General features: G+C 54.0%; 1 protein-coding gene across 2 annotated transcripts in view; it reads left to right on the forward strand.

Moving 5' to 3' along the window:
• DPP6 (dipeptidyl peptidase like 6) overlaps positions 1-18,089 on the forward strand; it is a 795,051-nt gene that overhangs the window by 721,277 nt on the left and 55,685 nt on the right. For both annotated transcript variants that reach the window (XM_061166191.1, XM_061166192.1), the window contains exons 12-16: positions 659-697; positions 5,351-5,458; positions 7,174-7,265; positions 8,035-8,082; positions 9,916-10,034. In XM_061166191.1, the coding sequence (XP_061022174.1) occupies positions 659-697; positions 5,351-5,458; positions 7,174-7,265; positions 8,035-8,082; positions 9,916-10,034 (406 nt within the window). The remainder of the gene's footprint in view (positions 1-658; positions 698-5,350; positions 5,459-7,173; positions 7,266-8,034; positions 8,083-9,915; positions 10,035-18,089) is intronic.

An 18,089-nucleotide genomic window follows, 5' to 3' on the forward strand; every position in this document is an offset into this window, starting at 1 on the left:
CTCGTGCCCCGGGGCCCTGGGGTCTGTGCCCTGTGGGGTCCGCGGTGACAGTCCTGCCCATGGTCAGAGTCCACGGCTGAAGAGCAGAGCAGCCCCGGGACAGGCCGCTGCACATGCGGCTGAGCAGCTGTTCCTGGCGTGGTGGCTTTGTTCATCTCCCTTTTTGTGTTTTCCACACAGTTCTCTGACTTTTCACCTGCAGTCTAAGTCCCTTTAATGTTTTGGTCTGCCAGGAGGGTTGCTCAGCGTTGTGAACTGGAAATTTGACACATGTCCACACATACACACACACAATGCAGAAGTTTTTGCCTTTAATGGGCCTGTGCCTGGTCAGGGTGACCATCTAACGGGCACGTGGCTGGTCGGGGGTGACCGTCTAACGGGCCCACATGCCTGGTCAGGGGTAACCCCCGAATGGCAGTCCTGCAGAGCATTCTCACCCTGGGTGTCTGTCATCATAGCCGGGAGAGTGACGTCTTCCCTGCTCGAGGACGTGTGCTCAGCTCAGAGCCACAGTGCCAGATGAGGCAGAGAGCAGCCAACCTCCTCCCCAAGCCCATGCGGCCCCTGTGGAGGGAGCCAGACTGCTTCTGCACCGCCAATCACAGACCCAAGGCATGCACAGATGCCTTCCTCTAATGCTCTTATTTCGTTTCAGAAACACGAGGATGAAAGTGAAGCCTGGCTGCACAGACAGGTAACTGTTCCGTGTGTAAATCCCACACTCGCCATCTCCACCAGCCACCACGTCCTTCTTCCCCAGTTTTTACAACATGGCTTCTCACATTACCTCCTACAGGAAGCTCCAGGAAAGTGCACGTGCATGCACACACACACACACACACACACACACACACACACACGTGCACGGTTCCGTGGGCGGGAGCCATAGGGCCGCTCAGCACCCCCTCGACCCCGCCCCACGAGGCCCAGCAGGGCTGGAGAGCCGTGGGCTCTGTGGGAGGGGCTGCAAGAGCCCTGCCCAGAGTCATGCAGCGTTCTCAGGTCTCAGGGCATCCCTCTGGTGTACCGGGGACGAGTCCACACACGTTGCCTGGATTTAACCTATGTTCAGTCGCTCAGTCGTGTCTAACTCTCTGCAGCTCCATGGACTGTAGCCCGCCAGGCTCCTCTGTCCCTGGGATTCCCCAGGCAATCATCCTGGACTGGGATGTCGTCTCCTCCTTCAGGGGATCTTGCTGACCCAGGGATCGAGCCTGCATCTCCTGCACTGGCAGGCAGATTCTTTACCATTGACACCACCTGGGAGGCCCACTTTGGTGAAAGAAGACGAGATGTGGCTGATGTTCCTGACTTTCTCAGCCTGGTTCGAGGAAGCCTCCTTCGAGGGGAACCGGACTGGTCTGCTGAGTCTTCCCTGGATTTCTGTCCCTGACTCGGCTAAGAGATGCAGGTGAACCGGGCTTGAGGAACTGGAGGCGATCGGATGAGACCTGCAGTCAGTCACCCCAACAAAAAATTCAACTCCCACCAAAAAAAACCCTGAGCACTGGTAGTTTCTTTCTTCAGTTACTTTTTTCTTGTTGCACAGCCTGACGTTAGAAAGCACACATGGAAGGTTTTGAAAGCTCACTTCCTTCTCGTCCTACCGAATGGGATGAAAATCATCTGAAAATTCTATGGGAAGGATCAGACTGGATTTGAGCCTCAGAATGACGGTGGGGATGGCAGAGGCGTGCTTCTCTACTGACAGGGTGGAGTCCGTCCGTGGAGAGTCCCTGAAGCTGCACTGTCCACAGTGGCTGTCTAAGAACATCCTGCAAGCTCCGTGCGCACCCGTGTTACCTGCAGAGTCAGCAGTCTGGCCTCGCCTTCCATCAGTTATCTCAGGGGAGGGCGGCAGCCTCAGAGAAGGAGCGATGTTTTAGATACAGCCCTGTCCTGCCCTGGGCCCGCCTGATACAGAAGAGGAACACTTGTGTGGCCACTTTTTTCCTGTGTCCAACTTCGAATGCCAAGTCCCCGCTAGGAAATACCCATAATGAGACTGTGCTCAGGCGTCCTAAAGTATTCACTGGGGAGCTGAGACGTTCTTGAGTGCCACCTGGACCAATGATGCGAGCACAAGCACCAGACGTAATGTTATGACATACCTCTTAAAATCACACAAAATGCCCGAGTGGTTGAAGTGAAAGAGTCGGGGAAAAAATTCATCTCTGCGTAAAGTCATCTCTTCCACTAATAGGGGATCATGCCAGACACCGTGCTTTGTGGATCTCAAAAACTCATGCCCACCACTTCCACTTGCTTCACAGCTGAACAACAGGTCACCGGGTGGGCAAAGCTCACTTTGCTCTTCAGTGATGGCGTCTGGGTTGTTCCTGCCCTGCGGCTGGTGTGGGTCGTGCTGCCGAGGGCACAGCGCCGAGTGACCGGCGCCGCCTGCCATGTGACTCCACGTCCCTGAGATGCCCGGGTTGACAGAGTCAAGAAGCGGGGGGCTGCATGGGGGCTGCAGCAGTTGGCACGCTGGAGGCAGGGGAGCAGCTGGTGGATTCCAGGCTCCCCCCGGGAGATGGAAACCCAATGGGGGGTGTGCCACATCATGAACATGCCCAAAGCCATGGAGGGTTTGCTTTTATGAACATGTTTTCATTTGTGTCGTCCTGGACTTTGTAAGGAATGAATCTGCTGGAGCAGCAGTCTCCAGGATATCTCAGTGAAGACTGGGAGAGGGTGCCTGGGTCCCAAAGCGGGGGACGTGGTGGAGTCCTAGACCCTGTGCCTGGGGCGTGGAAGGGCTCGGCCATCACAGGCGGGGAGTGGGGTTGCGGGGCGCCAGGCCTCCCGCCACGGGCAGTTCCTGTCTGAGCCGGAGGAGGGGGGATGGACTTAACTGAAGCGGAGTGCAGTTTGTCTCCTCAAGGGCAAAGCTCTGTGGGGAAGCAAGGGTCAGAGGGTCCCCTCCTCGCCCCTGCCTTCCCAGTTTGATCCCTGGGTCAGGAAGATCCCCTGGAGGAGGAAATGGCAACCCACTCCAGTGTTCTTGCCTGGGAAATCCCATGGACAGAGGAGCCCGGCGGGCTACAGTCCGTGGGGTCCCAGAGTCGGACTGAAGCAACTCAGCACACATGCACACTTCTGGTCAAAAGTCATTGCACTTGTCCACTGAAGATACACCTGCTACGTGAAAAACCAGGTTTCAGCGAGGTTCAAAGGCTGGCCTTGCCCGTTCCCGCCGAGGAATGTTCCCAGGATGGATGTAAAGGTGACATGGCAATGCGTGGGGCCTTAGTGTAAAAGCAAGGCTTCGGGCCAGGATTAATAATTTATTACATTTACTCATAGTATTTTTTCTCTGCCAAAAGTGCAGACATTTCCCTCCAGAAAACGGATGCAGTATTGTGGTATCCATCCGGCGGTTGGCAAATAAAGGTGCCTGTAAAAAGCCAGATTTACGGCTGGGTTTTTCCGTCGCCTCTATTTTTAAATACCATGCTTCCAACCCTAAATAGAAAAATAAATATTTGCAGATTAGAGGTTTCATTTTACTGCAAATATTCATGAAGATTAAATGTCACTTTAATCACATGTTGGTTTATTTCTCTGGGCATATCACATTTGCATGTGTTCATTCACCGCGGGGAAATGAGTTCTCCTCCTGCCAGCTGGGGTTTATTTACCATTTGTTCCCCTCTGCCTTAGCATGGATCTCCTCGAATCAGAAAATGGATGTTGTGGCCGACTAATTGGAAACCTTCAAGCTACAGCTTCGCAGAGGCTGGGGTGTCCTCCCCCCAAAGCAAAATCCCTTTTTGCCCATCCAGGCGACCACCAACCTGAGGAGAGGTGGCTGGGCACCAAGCAGGACCCCTCAGCTTTTAGGGTGGGGGGCAAACCAAGATGCAGGCACAGGCTCCAGGCGCCGGCTTTGAGTCCAGCCTGGAATTCTCTCCCCCAGGGAAAACGGAATGCTGGTTTTGTCTCCAGGGGAAAGAGACAGCGCGTGCGTGCATAGCTGTGTCCGACTGTTTGCAACCCCGTAGACTATGGCCCTCCAGGCTCCTCTGTCCCAGGCAGGAATACTGGAGTGGGTTGCCATTCCCTCCTCCAGGGTATCTTCCCAAACCAGGGCTGGAACCTGAGTCTCCTGAATTAGCAGGCAGATTCTGTACCTCTGAGTCCCCTGAGAAGCCAACAGTGACAGAGGATCCAGGCAAACATGTGCCGCTTACTGAATGGGCATGGGGAGCGCCCCGCTCCTCAGACAGCAGCTGAGAAGCACAGTGAGACCCGGAGATCACTGTGCTCCACCCACGTCGTAGCACACACAGAGTCTGTCCTTGTTTGCTGGGCTTTTCTCCCTTTCTCTTTTCTCGTCTCCATGGTGGGCTATTCAGTATGAGGTGGATTTTATTGAATAAAAGGTCAAAGGATGGAAAGAATAGAATTCATTTTTAGGCAAAATCAGATTTGTGCTTCTTCAGAATTATGATAGCTAACTCCGTGGATGATAGAAACGAACTTCTTTACAAAACAGAAATAGACTCACAGGCATAGAAAACAAACTTATGTTTACCAAAGGGGACGGGGATAAGTTAGGCGTTTGAGACTAACATATACATCCTTCTGTATATAAAATAACAAGGACCTCCAATACTTTGTCCACCTGATGCAAAGAGCTGACTCATTGGAAAAGACCCTGATGCTGGGAAAGATTGAAGGCAGGAGAAGGGGACGACAGAGGATGAGATGGTTGGATGGCATCACCGACTCAATGGACATGAGTTTGAATAAACTCCGGGATTTGGTGATGGACAGGGAGGCCTGGCGTGCTGCGGTTCATGGGGTCACAAAGAGTTGGACGTGACTGAGCGACTGAACTGACCTGAACTGTACAGCACAGGGAACTGTGTTCAGGGTCTTGTAATAACCTCTAATAGAAGAGAATCTGAAATATCTATCTATATATGTACAGATACACACACACATACATAACTGAATCATTTTACTATACCCCTGAAGCTCACATGACACTGTAAAGCAACTATATTTCAGTTTTTTTTAATGGTTTAGCAAACCATTAAACCCCTGGAGAATTTTTCAGGGCTCCCCGGATTCTGTGGCCCCAGGTGAGTGGGGAGCCCGACCCTGCACTTCCCAAGTGCTGAGCTGTTGTCTCTGGATTCCCCACTTTCTTTTAGGAAGCTGGAGGTTTAACGCATGATTCACAAGGAGAGAAAAGGCCCCACACAGACTTTATCCCTTCCACTGTATCTCTCATTGGAAATGACATAGAAGTGTATCTCAAGACGTGTTTTATCCTAGTTCAACCTCTCGAAACCAAATGAAGCAGTTTATAGACTTAATCAATGGCTTCTGTCCGCAGAATGAAGAGCCGGTATTCTCCAAGGATGGCCGGAAGTTCTTCTTCGTCCGAGCGATCCCGCAGGGTGGGCAGGGGAAGTTCTACCACATCACCGTCTCCTCCTCCCAGGTGAGCCCCCCCCAGGTGAGCCCCCCCCTCCCAGGTAAGCCCCCTCCCCGGTGAGCCTCCCCAGTTTTTGCTCAGCGAGTGGGATTGGCCCCCAGGGGCCAGGGCTGAGTGCACTTGTCACCTTCAAGGTGTGCAGAGGGGAGCAGGGCCCCAAAACTGGAAGGTGGCTCCCCCATGGGGCCAGAGAGGGCCCCGATGAGCCAGCCGTTCTGAGCGGGTGGAGGTGGCGTTCCTGCCTCCTGTTGCTGCTCAGGAACACAACAGGAGTGATGCTTCTGATGACATCAGGGGAGACCCTGGGCACTTTGTTGGGTCTGAGCCCAGGGCACATGGACCGCTGTGTTCGCTGGTCTGCCCGGTCAGCCTGGCCTCCCTGGTCAGCCTGGCCTCCCTCTTCTGGGTCCCGAGGGCCGGCCCCCATGCCCTTGCGGCCCCCAGGGCGTCCCATCTCCATGGTCAGCCAGAGTCACCTGCTGTTGCCTGCGCTGGAGCTGCGGGCAAAGGGCAAAGGGTCACTGATTAGGGAACATGGTAGCTGAATACAGTGCGTTTAGACAGAGCAGGCTGCCAGTGAGTCCACCCCCTGCAGGGGGAGCACCCAGGGCCTGTCCCCTCCCCGCAGGGTGCTCCCCAAGGCTGCCCTTCAGGGACCCCACTCAGGAGGAAGGCGAGGGGTGCTGGCCTCCCATCTGCACCACCCTGGGCCTAGGCAGGCAGGTCCGTGTTGAAGCAGGTCCAGAACTGTTCAGGATCAGGACACGTGAATGAAATTGTTTTTTAAAAAATTATCAAAAATATCCCATGAGTGTAAAGTAGTTTCCTATTCATGGTATGACCCTAAAGATAACCTCCAAGGAAAACTTCCAAGAATGCCCCATGGAGTAGCCTTGATGGGGCAGGCTCCAGGGCTGGGTGCCTGCTAGTCACCCAGCAGGAAGCACATACCCCCAGGAGGGCTCCTCCCCGGGGGCCCTCGGCCCCCACTGCCCTGTGGGTCTCCTGGCCCCCCGCTTCTCCCGACAGGCCCTGCCCCCACCGGCTGTCCCTCGTCCTGAGACCACCCCTGGGGTCCCCGCTCCCAGGGCACCCATGGCTCACACCTTGCGTCTCACATCCCAGCCCTGTGGGGACGTCCACGTCTTTCTCCGTGTGTTATGGTTTAAACTGTCACAGTCCTTCTGCTCTGGGAGGCCCTTGGGGGCAGACCGTGTGTGCAAATGTGCAACATGCAGGAAAACGCCTTCAGACCATCCCTGAGACCAACAGCAATGATGACCAAGGGCCAGGGTGCCCTTCCCTGCCTCCCGCCCCCCCCCCCCCCCCCCACTTCCCGGCTTTATTCTTTCTTTCCCTGCCCTGTCTATCCACTTCCCCGTGTTTCTCTCCTCTCGCCTCATCCCCCTACAGTGATGACCCACTAACTAGATTCACAAGCTGTGAAGGAACACCGTCCCCTTGGTGGTCAAGGCGCAGAGCTCGCGGCGGGAGTCGCTGGCGATCTAGTCGCTGGTTGGTCAGCGCCGTGCCAGGCGTCCTGCCCCGTCACAGCAGCACTCATAGAATCGGGGCTGGCCACACGAGGCCAGGGTGGGGGCAGAGGAGGGGTCACCCCAGGGAGGCCCTCCTCACCACGTCGTGTCTGAGGGCCCCGGGCTGAGAAGGGAGGCTGCGATCCAGCCCCCTCCCCAACCTCTCACGCCCCGCCTGTGTTGCAGCCCAACAGCAGCAACGACAACATCCAGTCCATCACCTCCGGGGACTGGGACGTGACCAAGATCCTGTCCTACGACGAGAAGCGGAGTCAGATGTGAGTGAGCGTTCGCCCTGCCGCCCCCCATCCTTCCCCGCTCAAACGGCCCTCGGCCCGACCCTCCTGGAGGGCGTCTCAAGGCCCTAGTTCCCACCACGCCACTTCCGGAGTCGCCGGGTCCTAGCGACTAGCCTGCAGGCCCGGGCACAGGAGCCAGCCATACGGGGTCCCTGAGTCTCTGGCTCTCGGGGCTGGGGGTCGGGGAGCCAACTGCATCCCCAGTGAAGGTTCACTGCTTCCCCCGCTTGTAAGAGAGACGGGCCAAGACAGAAGTTTCGGAACTTCCTCCAAACTGTCAGGCAGGTAACATCAGGAGCTCGGGCTCCACTCAGGCCGTCGGGGGGGCCAAGGGGGACGCCATCACCCCGCCCGCTCCTGGACCAGAGCCTGCGTTCCCGCGTGGGGTCCCGGGCGGGCCTGGGCCGAGGAGTCGTGGAGGCGGCCTGCGTGTCTGGGCTCCCGGCCCTGGCCCTCCAGAGGGTTAGTCCTGTGAAGGGAGTCCCAGCTGTGCGCCCCGCGGCCGAGCTCTGGGCGGTGCGGGCACACCCTGGCCAGCGGAGGTCTGCCCGGGCGCGGCGCCGTCAGCCCGTGGGAGTGTGGCCGTCCCCTCCCTGCCCACGGGGAGCTGGCCCCGGGCAGGAACTTGCCAACTGTGGGCGCTGAACAGCGCAGGACCCCCGGGGGGCGGCGGGGGGCGGGCCTGGCGTGCCAAGTACAAACCTGCCCCAAAGCCAGCTAACCGCTGCGCCCCCGCTGGTCTTCACAGCTACTTCCTCAGCACGGAGGACCTGCCGAGGCGTCGCCAGCTATACAGGTGCGGCCCCACGACGCGCCCCGAACCCCAACCCCGCAGCCCCGCCCCCCGCCCCCTCTCTCTCCCCTCAGCCCCGCCCCCCCGCCCCCGCTCTCTCCCCGCAGCCCCGCCCCCCCGCCCCCGCTCTCTCCCCGCAGCCCCGCCCCCGCCCTTTCCCCGCAACCCCGCCCCCCCGCCCGCTCTCTCCCCACAACCGCGCCCCCCCTCCCCCGCAACCCCGCCCCCCCGCCCCCTCTCTCTCCCCTCAGCCCCGCCCCCCGCCCCCGCTCTCTCCCCGCAGCCCCGCCCCCGCCCTTTCCCCGCAACCCCGCCCCCCCGCCCTCTCTCTCCCCACAACCCCGCCCCCCCGCCCTCTCTCTCCCCACAACCCCGCCCCCCCACCCGCTCTCTCCCCCACAACCCCGCCCCCGCCCGCCCTTTCCCACAACCCCGCCCCCCCGCCCGCTCTCTCCCCACAACCGCGCCCCCCCTCCCCCGCAACCCCGCCCCCCCGGCCCCTCTCTCTCCCCTCAGCCCCGCCCCCCCGCCCCCGCTCTCTCCCCGCAGCCCCGCCCCCGCCCTTTCCCACAACCCCGCCCCCCCGCCCGCTCTCTCCCCACAACCGCGCCCCCCCTCCCCCGCAACCCCGCCCCCCCGGCCCCTCTCTCTCCCCTCAGCCCCGCCCCCCCGCCCCCGCCCTTTCCCCGCAACCCCGCCCCCCCACCCGCTCTCTCCCCCACAACCCCGCCCCCGCCCGCCCTCTCCCACAGCCCCGCCCACCCTCTGCTCCAACCGTGAGGCACCGTCACCACCCCCGCTATGCTTTCCAGACGGGAAAGAGGTGGCCGCTGGTTCCTGCCGCAGGCTCAGGGTCACCTAAGGGGACTCCGCGGTGTGAGGCTCGGTGGCCTGGACGGAGCCAGTGCCTGCCTCCCGCCCCGTCAGGTGCACGGCCGCCCCCTCCATCCGCAGAGTAAGGGCTGCACAGGGGGGGTCCCTTCAGAGCCTGAGAAAACTTGGGCACATCCCTGCAGTCACAGCCCACTTCTTTCCGTGGACGAGTCACCTCTGCTTGTCCACCTGGATAATCCCATCCGTCCCGCTCCCAAATTAGCAAAGCGTGATGGAGGCTGGCCGCCCACCTGCCTCTGACTTGTCCCGTCAGGACGCCGCCCCCTCCCCACCAAAAGGTCTTCGGTTCGGTGGACGGTTTTCTCGTCCAGACCCTTCCTGTGCCAGCAACTCAGACCAGGACTTCTTCCAGGCATCTGGAAGGCACCTCGGTGTCTAGCCTCTGATAACACCTGTTGGTTAAGCCTTCGGGGCGTGAAATCGTGCTTGATCAGCGAGGCCCCGAGTGACAGGTGCGGGTCGCCCGCTCCTATTCTCGGCCCCTGAGCGAGCAGCCCCCTCCCGCCCTCTCGCTGGTCGTGGGGGAGCCCGAAGCCCAAGCGCTGCCGTTTCGAGAGCCCCTGCCTTGCCCTGCCCCGGTGGCAGGCGCTCCGAGGGGAGTGAAAGACCCCAGAGCGCGTAGATCCTGCTCCCAGAGCGCCGGCCACCTGCTCAGAGGGACCCAGCGCTGGAGACAACACCCCACACTCTCCCACCAGGCTCGTCCCACCGGGGTGACCCCCAGAAGCAGCCGTGCCCGTGGCGGGGCGGGACGGGGGTTGGGGGGGGTGCTCATGACAGCCAAGCCCGGCATGGCATCCAGGGGGTCTCAGCAGGGAGACGGGCAGAGGGACAGCGCCCCCAGACGTCCCCTGTAGGAGAAGCTGGCGGGGCACTCAAGGGCTGGGGCTGAGGGTCTGGCCTGCAGTGACCACCCCCGCCCGCCCCCCCACCCACCCGCAGCGCCAGCACAGTGGGCAGCTTCAACCGGCAGTGCCTGTCCTGCGACCTGGTGGACAACTGCACCTACTTCAGCGCCTCCTTCAGCCCCGGTGCCGACTTCTTCCTGCTCAAGTGCGAAGGTGAGTTCCCGCCACCATCCGGGCATGCGTCGTTCTTAGCTGCTGTGGGGACCGGCAGGTACCCCCCACCAGGAGCTCCAGGACCCCCGAACAGGAAGGGCCGCCGGCTGAGCATTGTCGGCTCACCGAGCAATGTTCCTGGATCACCTCTGTCTGGAGCATTCCTGATGTTTTACATCTTATAAAGGGTTACAGCTTATCAGAGTGTTCTCCACATGCTATGCTGGTTAATCCTAAAATTCACCTACATTTTCCTTTTCAAAAAAATATTTATCTTACACATGGATGGACGCAGGTCATCTAAAAAGGTGATGAAACAGTTTCAAAAATAATTAAGTATATGTAAAGATTGAGATATAAAAGAACCCAGAAAAAAAATTATTTTCCTAGGACCCCAGGGAAAATTAATTTCCATGGATAATTTATCCCACACTTCAAAAAGTTCTTGATCACACTGGTCAGCACATACAAAACAGCAGGCCAAGTCCCATCATGGACACAAAGAAATATCTTTGTGTCTTTTCCTCATCTTTTGGAAAGATAAGATATGAACCCATGGAAAGGTAAGAAATAACAAAGTTGTAACAAAATATGTCTCAAGGAAGAGCTTGATCTACTGAGATCGTCTCATGGGAGGAACCTACAGTGAGTGCAGAAACACACACACACCAGGAACAACTGGATCCCAGGGTCGCGGCTGAGGCGTGAGGAGCCTTCTTCAGTCTGTGATAGCCTGATAGCCACTCAGCAGCTCGAGACCTCATCCTCTCTGTATCAGCATCATCATCTGAAATCTCAGCCCCTTCATCACCCAAGCTCAGTCCCAGACACGGTCCATGGACGATGTGATGGGAGAAAATTGCATGTTGGTGGTGGGGGGATCTGAAATGCAACTCTAGGCCCCAATCCCCTTGAAGCATCCTACCAGACTCCTCTTTTCCCATCAGGACCTGTCGCCCCAGGGCAGGACCTTTGTGAAATTACATGTTGGGGACATGCAGAGATGCACAGAGCACAGAGACTAGGGAGTATGGTCAGCAGACCCACCAGGAGCGGGAGACAAGGACGAGAGCTGCAGGACCAGAGATCTGACACCTTACCTCTAGGGGAGGATGTGGCCTTACGGTGTGGAAGGTCGTGATGAAATAGAGAAGGGAAATGGAAGTCGACCTACAGAGAAAGTCCCAGAAATAATGGCTGGATGGGAAAGGTGACAGAGCCTCCCTCAAGGAAGGTCTAGAAAAGAAGGCAGATGTCATTTTCCAGAAATAGGTTTAAAATCAAGGCAGACAGTGAGCTGGGGGCTTAAGGCTCTGTGTTGTCCCTGGCCAAAGTGGTCATGGTTTGGGTCTCGTTCTTGGGTTCTTTCTAACATTCCCCAGAGGATGAGATGGTTGGATGGCATCACCAACTCAATGGACATGAGTTTGAGCAAGCTCTGGGAGTTAGTGATGGACAGGGAAGCCTGGCGTGCTGCGGTCCATGGGGTCACAAAGAATCGGACATGACTGAGCAACTGAACTAACTGAACTGAACTGAACGTTCACCAGTGTTTGCTCCTGCTAGGTTCCGCGGGGTCTTCTCACACCAGAGCTCAATGGGAAGGGCCTCGTGTGAGGACGGCAGCCTCTTGCTGTCCAGTGCCGTGGACTCGCACCCAGGGTTGAAGCTGAACGGCTCTCCCAGGACATCTGTGGCCCTGGGTTTGGGCGCGGAAGCTCCCATGTGCGGGTGGTGGATGTAACAATGGCGCCCACCTTGGGAGGCCCCTTGGACAGTGGGTGGAGGTCACTGGACAGTCATTTGTGTGCAAATTTCCTGTCCTCCTGCTGGCGTCCGTCCCGAGTGGGGAGTAACGTTTCTTTTTATGTTTATGCTCCAGCCAGTCCAGGGACTTGTTTTCTTTATAAAGCTGCCTGTATGGTGGTCTGTGGATATTCCGGGTGAGGAGATGGCTCCTCAGTGGCCACTGTGAAGGAAAACAGAAGCAGACAGGCAATAGGGCCATCCCAGGTCACAGACACGACTCGGCCCCTGAGACCCCTGTGAGCTCAGCTTCAGAAGGACGAGCGTCCCTCCCCACACACATGCCTGGACCCACTAGTGACAGAACTGATTCGTAGAGTTTGAAGGATAGGAGGCCTCAGAGACCATCTGACCTGGTCTCCACCCCCTGCTGCATCTTATTAAGAAACTTAACTGATCGTGGAGTTTTCACCTCAGGACTCTTTGAATCATTGGAAAGTAGTGTTAGTCACTCAGTTGTGTCTGATGCTTTGCGACCCAGTGGACTGTAGGCCACCAGTCTCCTCTGTCCATGGAATTCTCCAGGCAGGAATACTGGAGTGGGTTGCCATTCCCTTCTCCAGGGGATCTTCCCGACCCAGGGATTGAACCCAGGTCTCCTGCATTGCAGGCAGGTTCCTTACCATCTGAGCCACCAGGGAAGCCCAGCAGATATAAAAGTAGACCCCAGTGTGTAGCCCACAGCAGCGTTTATTAAACTCCACACCCTCTCCTGTTTGCTTCTTCCACACTCCAAAGCCACTCTGATAGACTTTTATTTATTTATTTGGCTGCATCGAGTCTCAGTTGCGACACCTGGGATCTCCGTTGTGTCCTGCAGGATCTTTCATTGTGGTGCGCAGACGCTAGTTGTAGCGTGCTGGCTCTGTTGCTCCTCATGGCATGTGGGATCTTAGTTCCCCAACCGGGAATCTAACCTATGTCCGCTGCATTGCATGGCAGACTCTTAACCGCTGGACCACTTTTGTAAACCTCTGAGCAGCATTTTACTGCTCCTCCCCTGCTACAGGACTCTACTATGTAGGTCAACTTAGCTTCTCAGATGCAAGCAGAACAGCAACTAAAATCTCTCCTTTTAAGGCTGAGGGGAAATGTAAGGGCAGCTGGACAATTCTCTTGGGTGAATTGGGAAAGGAAAGTCTGTGGATGCTCCCGGGCTCAGAAGTGTCCGGCCCATCACGTCAGGAACCACAGATGTTCATCTTGGTCAGGGATTGTGGTCAGAGGATTTACTAACTAGTTCAAGGTGGACCCTAGCCACTGAAATAGAGGCCCAGTTGGAGCAGATGCAAGCTCACCCCACATCCGTACATATGGGCTGGGTGTCATAGCCGCTGTGAAACAGTGGCAGCCCCATGTAAACCTGTCCTTCCTTTTCGTGGACCTTCCATTATGATGGTTTCTGGTAAGCTTATCCGATATGGGTCTGTCACCTTAGCTTACACTGCAGTGCCCAGTGGTGTAACCCCATGATGACTAATCACAGCTCATCAATAGCTTGCAGTCAGAACTTCTGTTTAATCAGTCCTCTGGCATATAGTAGTTCTCCTTGTTGGTGGTGTTGGTCAGCTGCTGAGTCACGTCTGACTCTCTGTAACTCCATAGACTGCAGCACACCAGAATCCTCTATCCTCTACTATCTCCCGGAATTTATTCAAACTCGTGTCCACTAAGTCAGTGATGCCATCCAACCATCTCATCCTCTGTTGTCCCCTTCTCCTCCCACCTTCAATCTTTCCCAGCATCAGGGTCTTTTCAAATGAGTTGGCTCTTGACATCAAGTGGCCAAAGTATTGGAGCTTCAGCTTCAGCATCAGTCCTTCCAATGAGTATTCAAGGTTGATTTCCTTTAGGATTGACTGGTTGGATCTTCTTGCTGCTGTAGTAGATTCTGTCCATCTTCCTTGTTGTAGAGTTTCATCTCATCATCATGTACTTTCTCCTGTAATTTTTCATTAACATTTCCTCTGCGGTTTCTCAAAGATTGCCACTTTTATAACTTTTAAATTTTTAATTTTTATGTGACCACTTTCAAATATATACATTATTTTTATACCTTTGCACACTGTTAGATTAAACATAGACTAAAATAGAATATAAGTAAGTAGACACTCAGAAATGTTTGTAATGCTTATATCCACTCGTACATGGCTGGATCCCATCTATCACTGTCAGTATTTATATCTAAATGGCATGGGTTTTAGGCGATCACTGAATACTTCCATGTCCATGTGTAAACCATGTTCAGTAGAACTTTGTGGAAACTCACTTGCACATGTAATGTAGGGATTAGATTCTTTTCCAGATCTCTGGGGCCTGGCAATGAAGCCAGCTGCATCCAAAAGGTTGTATTATGATATAGCGTCTTATAATGAGATCAGATCTAATCTAAGGTAAGCCAGTAAGCCTCAGTTTACATGCTTAGTGGGTCTTCTGAAAGACCCTGAGATAGGTAATGAAATAACCCAATACTTGTCCAGCTTCTTGCATGTTTAAAAGTACATTCTTATAGTTTAATACTCAACGCCCATATTCCCATGTCTGACTCCTTGTAATTTATACTCTTATCACAAATAGATCTGCTTAGAGTACCCTACACTCAGTGTTCCACACATCCATACTTTTGCCTGGCTGCCCAATGACCTCCTATACACCCTCCAGGGTTTCTCTCAGGCAAAAGTTGATTTTATTCCCTCTCAGGAGTGTTGAAAATGTTAGTCACTCAGTCATGTCTGACTGTGACCCCATGGACTGTAGTCTCGCCAGGCTCCTCTGTCCATGGGATTTCCCTGACAAGAATATTAGAGTAGGTAGTCATTCCCTTCTCTAGGGGATCTTCCCAACCCAGGGATCGAATTTAAAGATTCTAGCTCCTTGGAAGGAAAGCTACAATGAACCGAGACAGCACATCAAAAAGCGAAGATATCACTTTGCCAACAAAGGTCCACATAGTCAAAGCTATGGTTTTTCCAATAGCCATGTACAGATAACAGAGTTGGATGATAAAGTAGGCTGAGCACCAAAGAATTGATGCTTTTGAACTGTGGTGTTGGAAAAGACTCTTGAGAGTGTCTTGGACAACAAGGAGATCAAACCGTCCATCCTAAAGGAAATCAATTCTGAATATTCATTGGAAAAACTGATGCTGAACTGAAGCTCCAATACTTTGGCCATCTGATGCAAAGAGCTGACTCATTGGGAAAGACCCTGATGCTGGGAAAGACTGAAGGCAAAGGAGAGGTGGGTGGCAGAGGATGAGATGGTTAGATAGTATCATTGACTCAATGGACATGAACTTGAGCCAACTCCAGAAGATAGTGGAGAACAGGGAAGCCTCGTGTGCTGCTGTCCATGGGGTTGCAAAGAGTTGGACATGAGTTAGCAACTAAACAACAAAAGAAGCCAATGTCTACATGACCCCCTCCATCCAAGACCCCTTGTCTTCTCTGATGCTTTCTGGTGGGATGTGTTGAACGCTGACCAAATAAAATACATCTGTGTTACAATAATCAATGTATATGTGCTTTATGCATGTAATTACTCCAGAATATCATAGTTATGGTTTAGGGAGAAAATCTAAAATGTTTCCCCTGGGCTCTTTGATCCAGAGAGGTGTCTGTGTACCTCCAACCAACCCATCTTCCAGAGAAAAGGTTGCATATACATCCATTCTAAGAATTTTTTTTTAAATTTCTTTATTTTGGGTTGTGCTGCATCTTCATTGCTTCGCACAGGCTTTCTCTAGTTGTGGCAAGTGGGAGGTGCTCTCCGCTGTGGCAGGTTCTCTCACTGCAGAGCACAGGCTCTAGGCATGCAGGCTTCAATAGTTACAGCACGTGGACTCAGTAGTCATGGTTTGTGGGCTCCAGAGCACAGGCTCGGTGGTTGGGACACCTGGGTTTAGTTGCTCCGCAGCATGTGGAATCCTCCTGGACCAGGAGTCAAACCAGTGTCCCCTGCATTGGCAGGCAGAGTCTTACCCACTGCACCACCAGGGAAGTCCCATACCTCAGTTTTAAATGGTTATAAATTCTACTTTTTCCAGACAAGAGTTTTTTTCTAATATATATTATATACTGCATTTGAAGTCAGAAAAATACCTTTTGCAATCAGGCTTACGATCGTAAACTTCAGACAAGCACTATTTAATAAAAACACACTATTTAATATGAACCACGTAGATAATTGAAGTTTTCTACTAGTTATATTTTAAAAGTAGAAACTGTAATACTAGTTTTGATACTATATTTTAATTTACTTAATATAGTCCAAACATTATTTCAACAAAAAAATCTATGTAAAAATTTTAAAATGGTCATAAATTTTAAATCATGGCATATTGACACTTCACTTTCAAGACAACTTTCATCAGCCTGTGTACCTCAGATTTTCTTTTTTTGGTTGTCCAACCCTACTTTCAACTATGACACAGCCCTCAACAGGAAGTCAGCAGCATCATCATCTGAGTCATTACCATTGGTGTCAGCAGTCTTCTCTCCAACAAGGCACTCACATCTGTAAATATCTAATTATCATTCACATTTATGTTTAAATGTCTTGTTTAGTAAGTTGCTCAGTCATATCCAACTCTTTGCAACCCCATGGACTGCAGGACACCAGGCTTCCCTGTCCTTCACCATCTCCCAGAGTTTGCTCAAACTCATGTCCATTGAGTCGGTGATGCCATCCAACCATCTCATTCTCCATCATCCCTGTCGCCTCCTGCCTTCAATCTTTCCCAACATCAGGGTCTTTTCTACTGAGTCAGCTCTTCTTTGCATCAGGTGGCCAAAGTATTGGAGTTTCAGCTTCAGTATCAGTGCCTCCAATGAATATTCAGGACTGATTTCCTTTAGGATGGACTGGTTTGATCTCCTTGCTGTCCAAGGGACTCTCAAGAGTCTTCTCCAGCACCACAGTTTGAAAGCATCAATTCTTCAGCTCTCAGCCTTCTTCATGGACCAACCCAGTATATTAATATTTGCCTCAAGCTCTATGGTAGGAAAAGCAGTGGGAGATATTGGTGGGAAAGCAACTGGGTTCTGAGCAGGTTGGGAGCTGGGCCATGAGCAATATGGACTCGGAGGCCACAACAGTAACCCCAGTCACTGTCGCGGTCCTGAGCCAGGCTGACGTCGCACTGAGAGCATCAGCAGCGGTGGGTGAAACTCTGAGCTGTGTCTGCCTGGCGCTTCTAGCAGGAGCTACAGACCACACTCAAGTGGGCAAGAGGTGTGCTCCATCCTGCCCAGGCCCTCCCCCACCCTGCTGATGCTGTCTCCACTCCTTAGGTGGCATCTGGACTCGCCTTCCAGGAGCATCACCCACGACTCTGTATAAAAGACCCCAGAGCACGTCCCAATCCAAGTTGCAAAGCTGCCTGGACCCTCCCCTCATCTGTGTTCTATTCTTGCTCCATCTTTGCCACTGGACGGTCCTTCCCAGTTTTCTAAGCTGTCACAGCTGTCCCCTCCCTGAAGGATGCTCTGATTCACACCAGCCAGCCCTGTGGAAGCTTCATGCACAGTTGTTAATATTCTTGATGATTCTCTTAAAAACCTCTTCCTGCTGTGCCTCGAAACCGCCTTTTCTTTCTCTTTTCCATCTTGGAAATCGACACCGACTGCTTCTTGACTCTGATGTTCACTCGGTCCCTGCTCCGTCCTGCTTCTTCCCCCGCAAGCTCACCCATGACAGTGTCACTCAGGTCTCCTCCCAGAGGTGAAAGCCTCTAACTCAGAGAAGAGGGGTGAGCAGGGCAGGGCAGGCCATGAGGGCGGGGGACGGAGGAGTTCGCTTTGGTCTAATGAGGAGAATAGTGGAAAGTCCTTTTGCAAAGACAGATTGAGGGGAACGGATCCATGGATCCATGTAAACACTGCAGTGTAAGGTAGCGCTGAATAACTTCACACGATTTCACAAGCACACGCCCGGAAGAGTGTCTAGTGGAAGAGCTTCACCAGCAGGCTGGCTTCTTGAGGAAGAAGTTTGCCTTGAGAAAAAACAGAGCGTTCTGAACAAAGGGAAGAGTCTAACCAAGAATCAGAAGCATGAATCGGACTCACAGGTTTGTGGAAATACAAGGTGGGGAAACAGCATATAAGGTGGGGGTGCCACCAGGCAGGACAGGGAGGGGCCAGGTTTCCAGAACCTCACACGCCCTGCTCAGGAATTTAAATTTCAGACAGTAGGTTAATGTTTGCCTGACCCTCATTTCTCATATAGCTCACTTAATGGGCTTCCCTGGTG

The sequence above is a fragment of the Dama dama genome, chromosome 18 (assembly GCF_033118175.1).
Source record: "Dama dama isolate Ldn47 chromosome 18, ASM3311817v1, whole genome shotgun sequence".
Taxonomy (NCBI): Eukaryota; Metazoa; Chordata; class Mammalia; order Artiodactyla; family Cervidae; genus Dama; species Dama dama.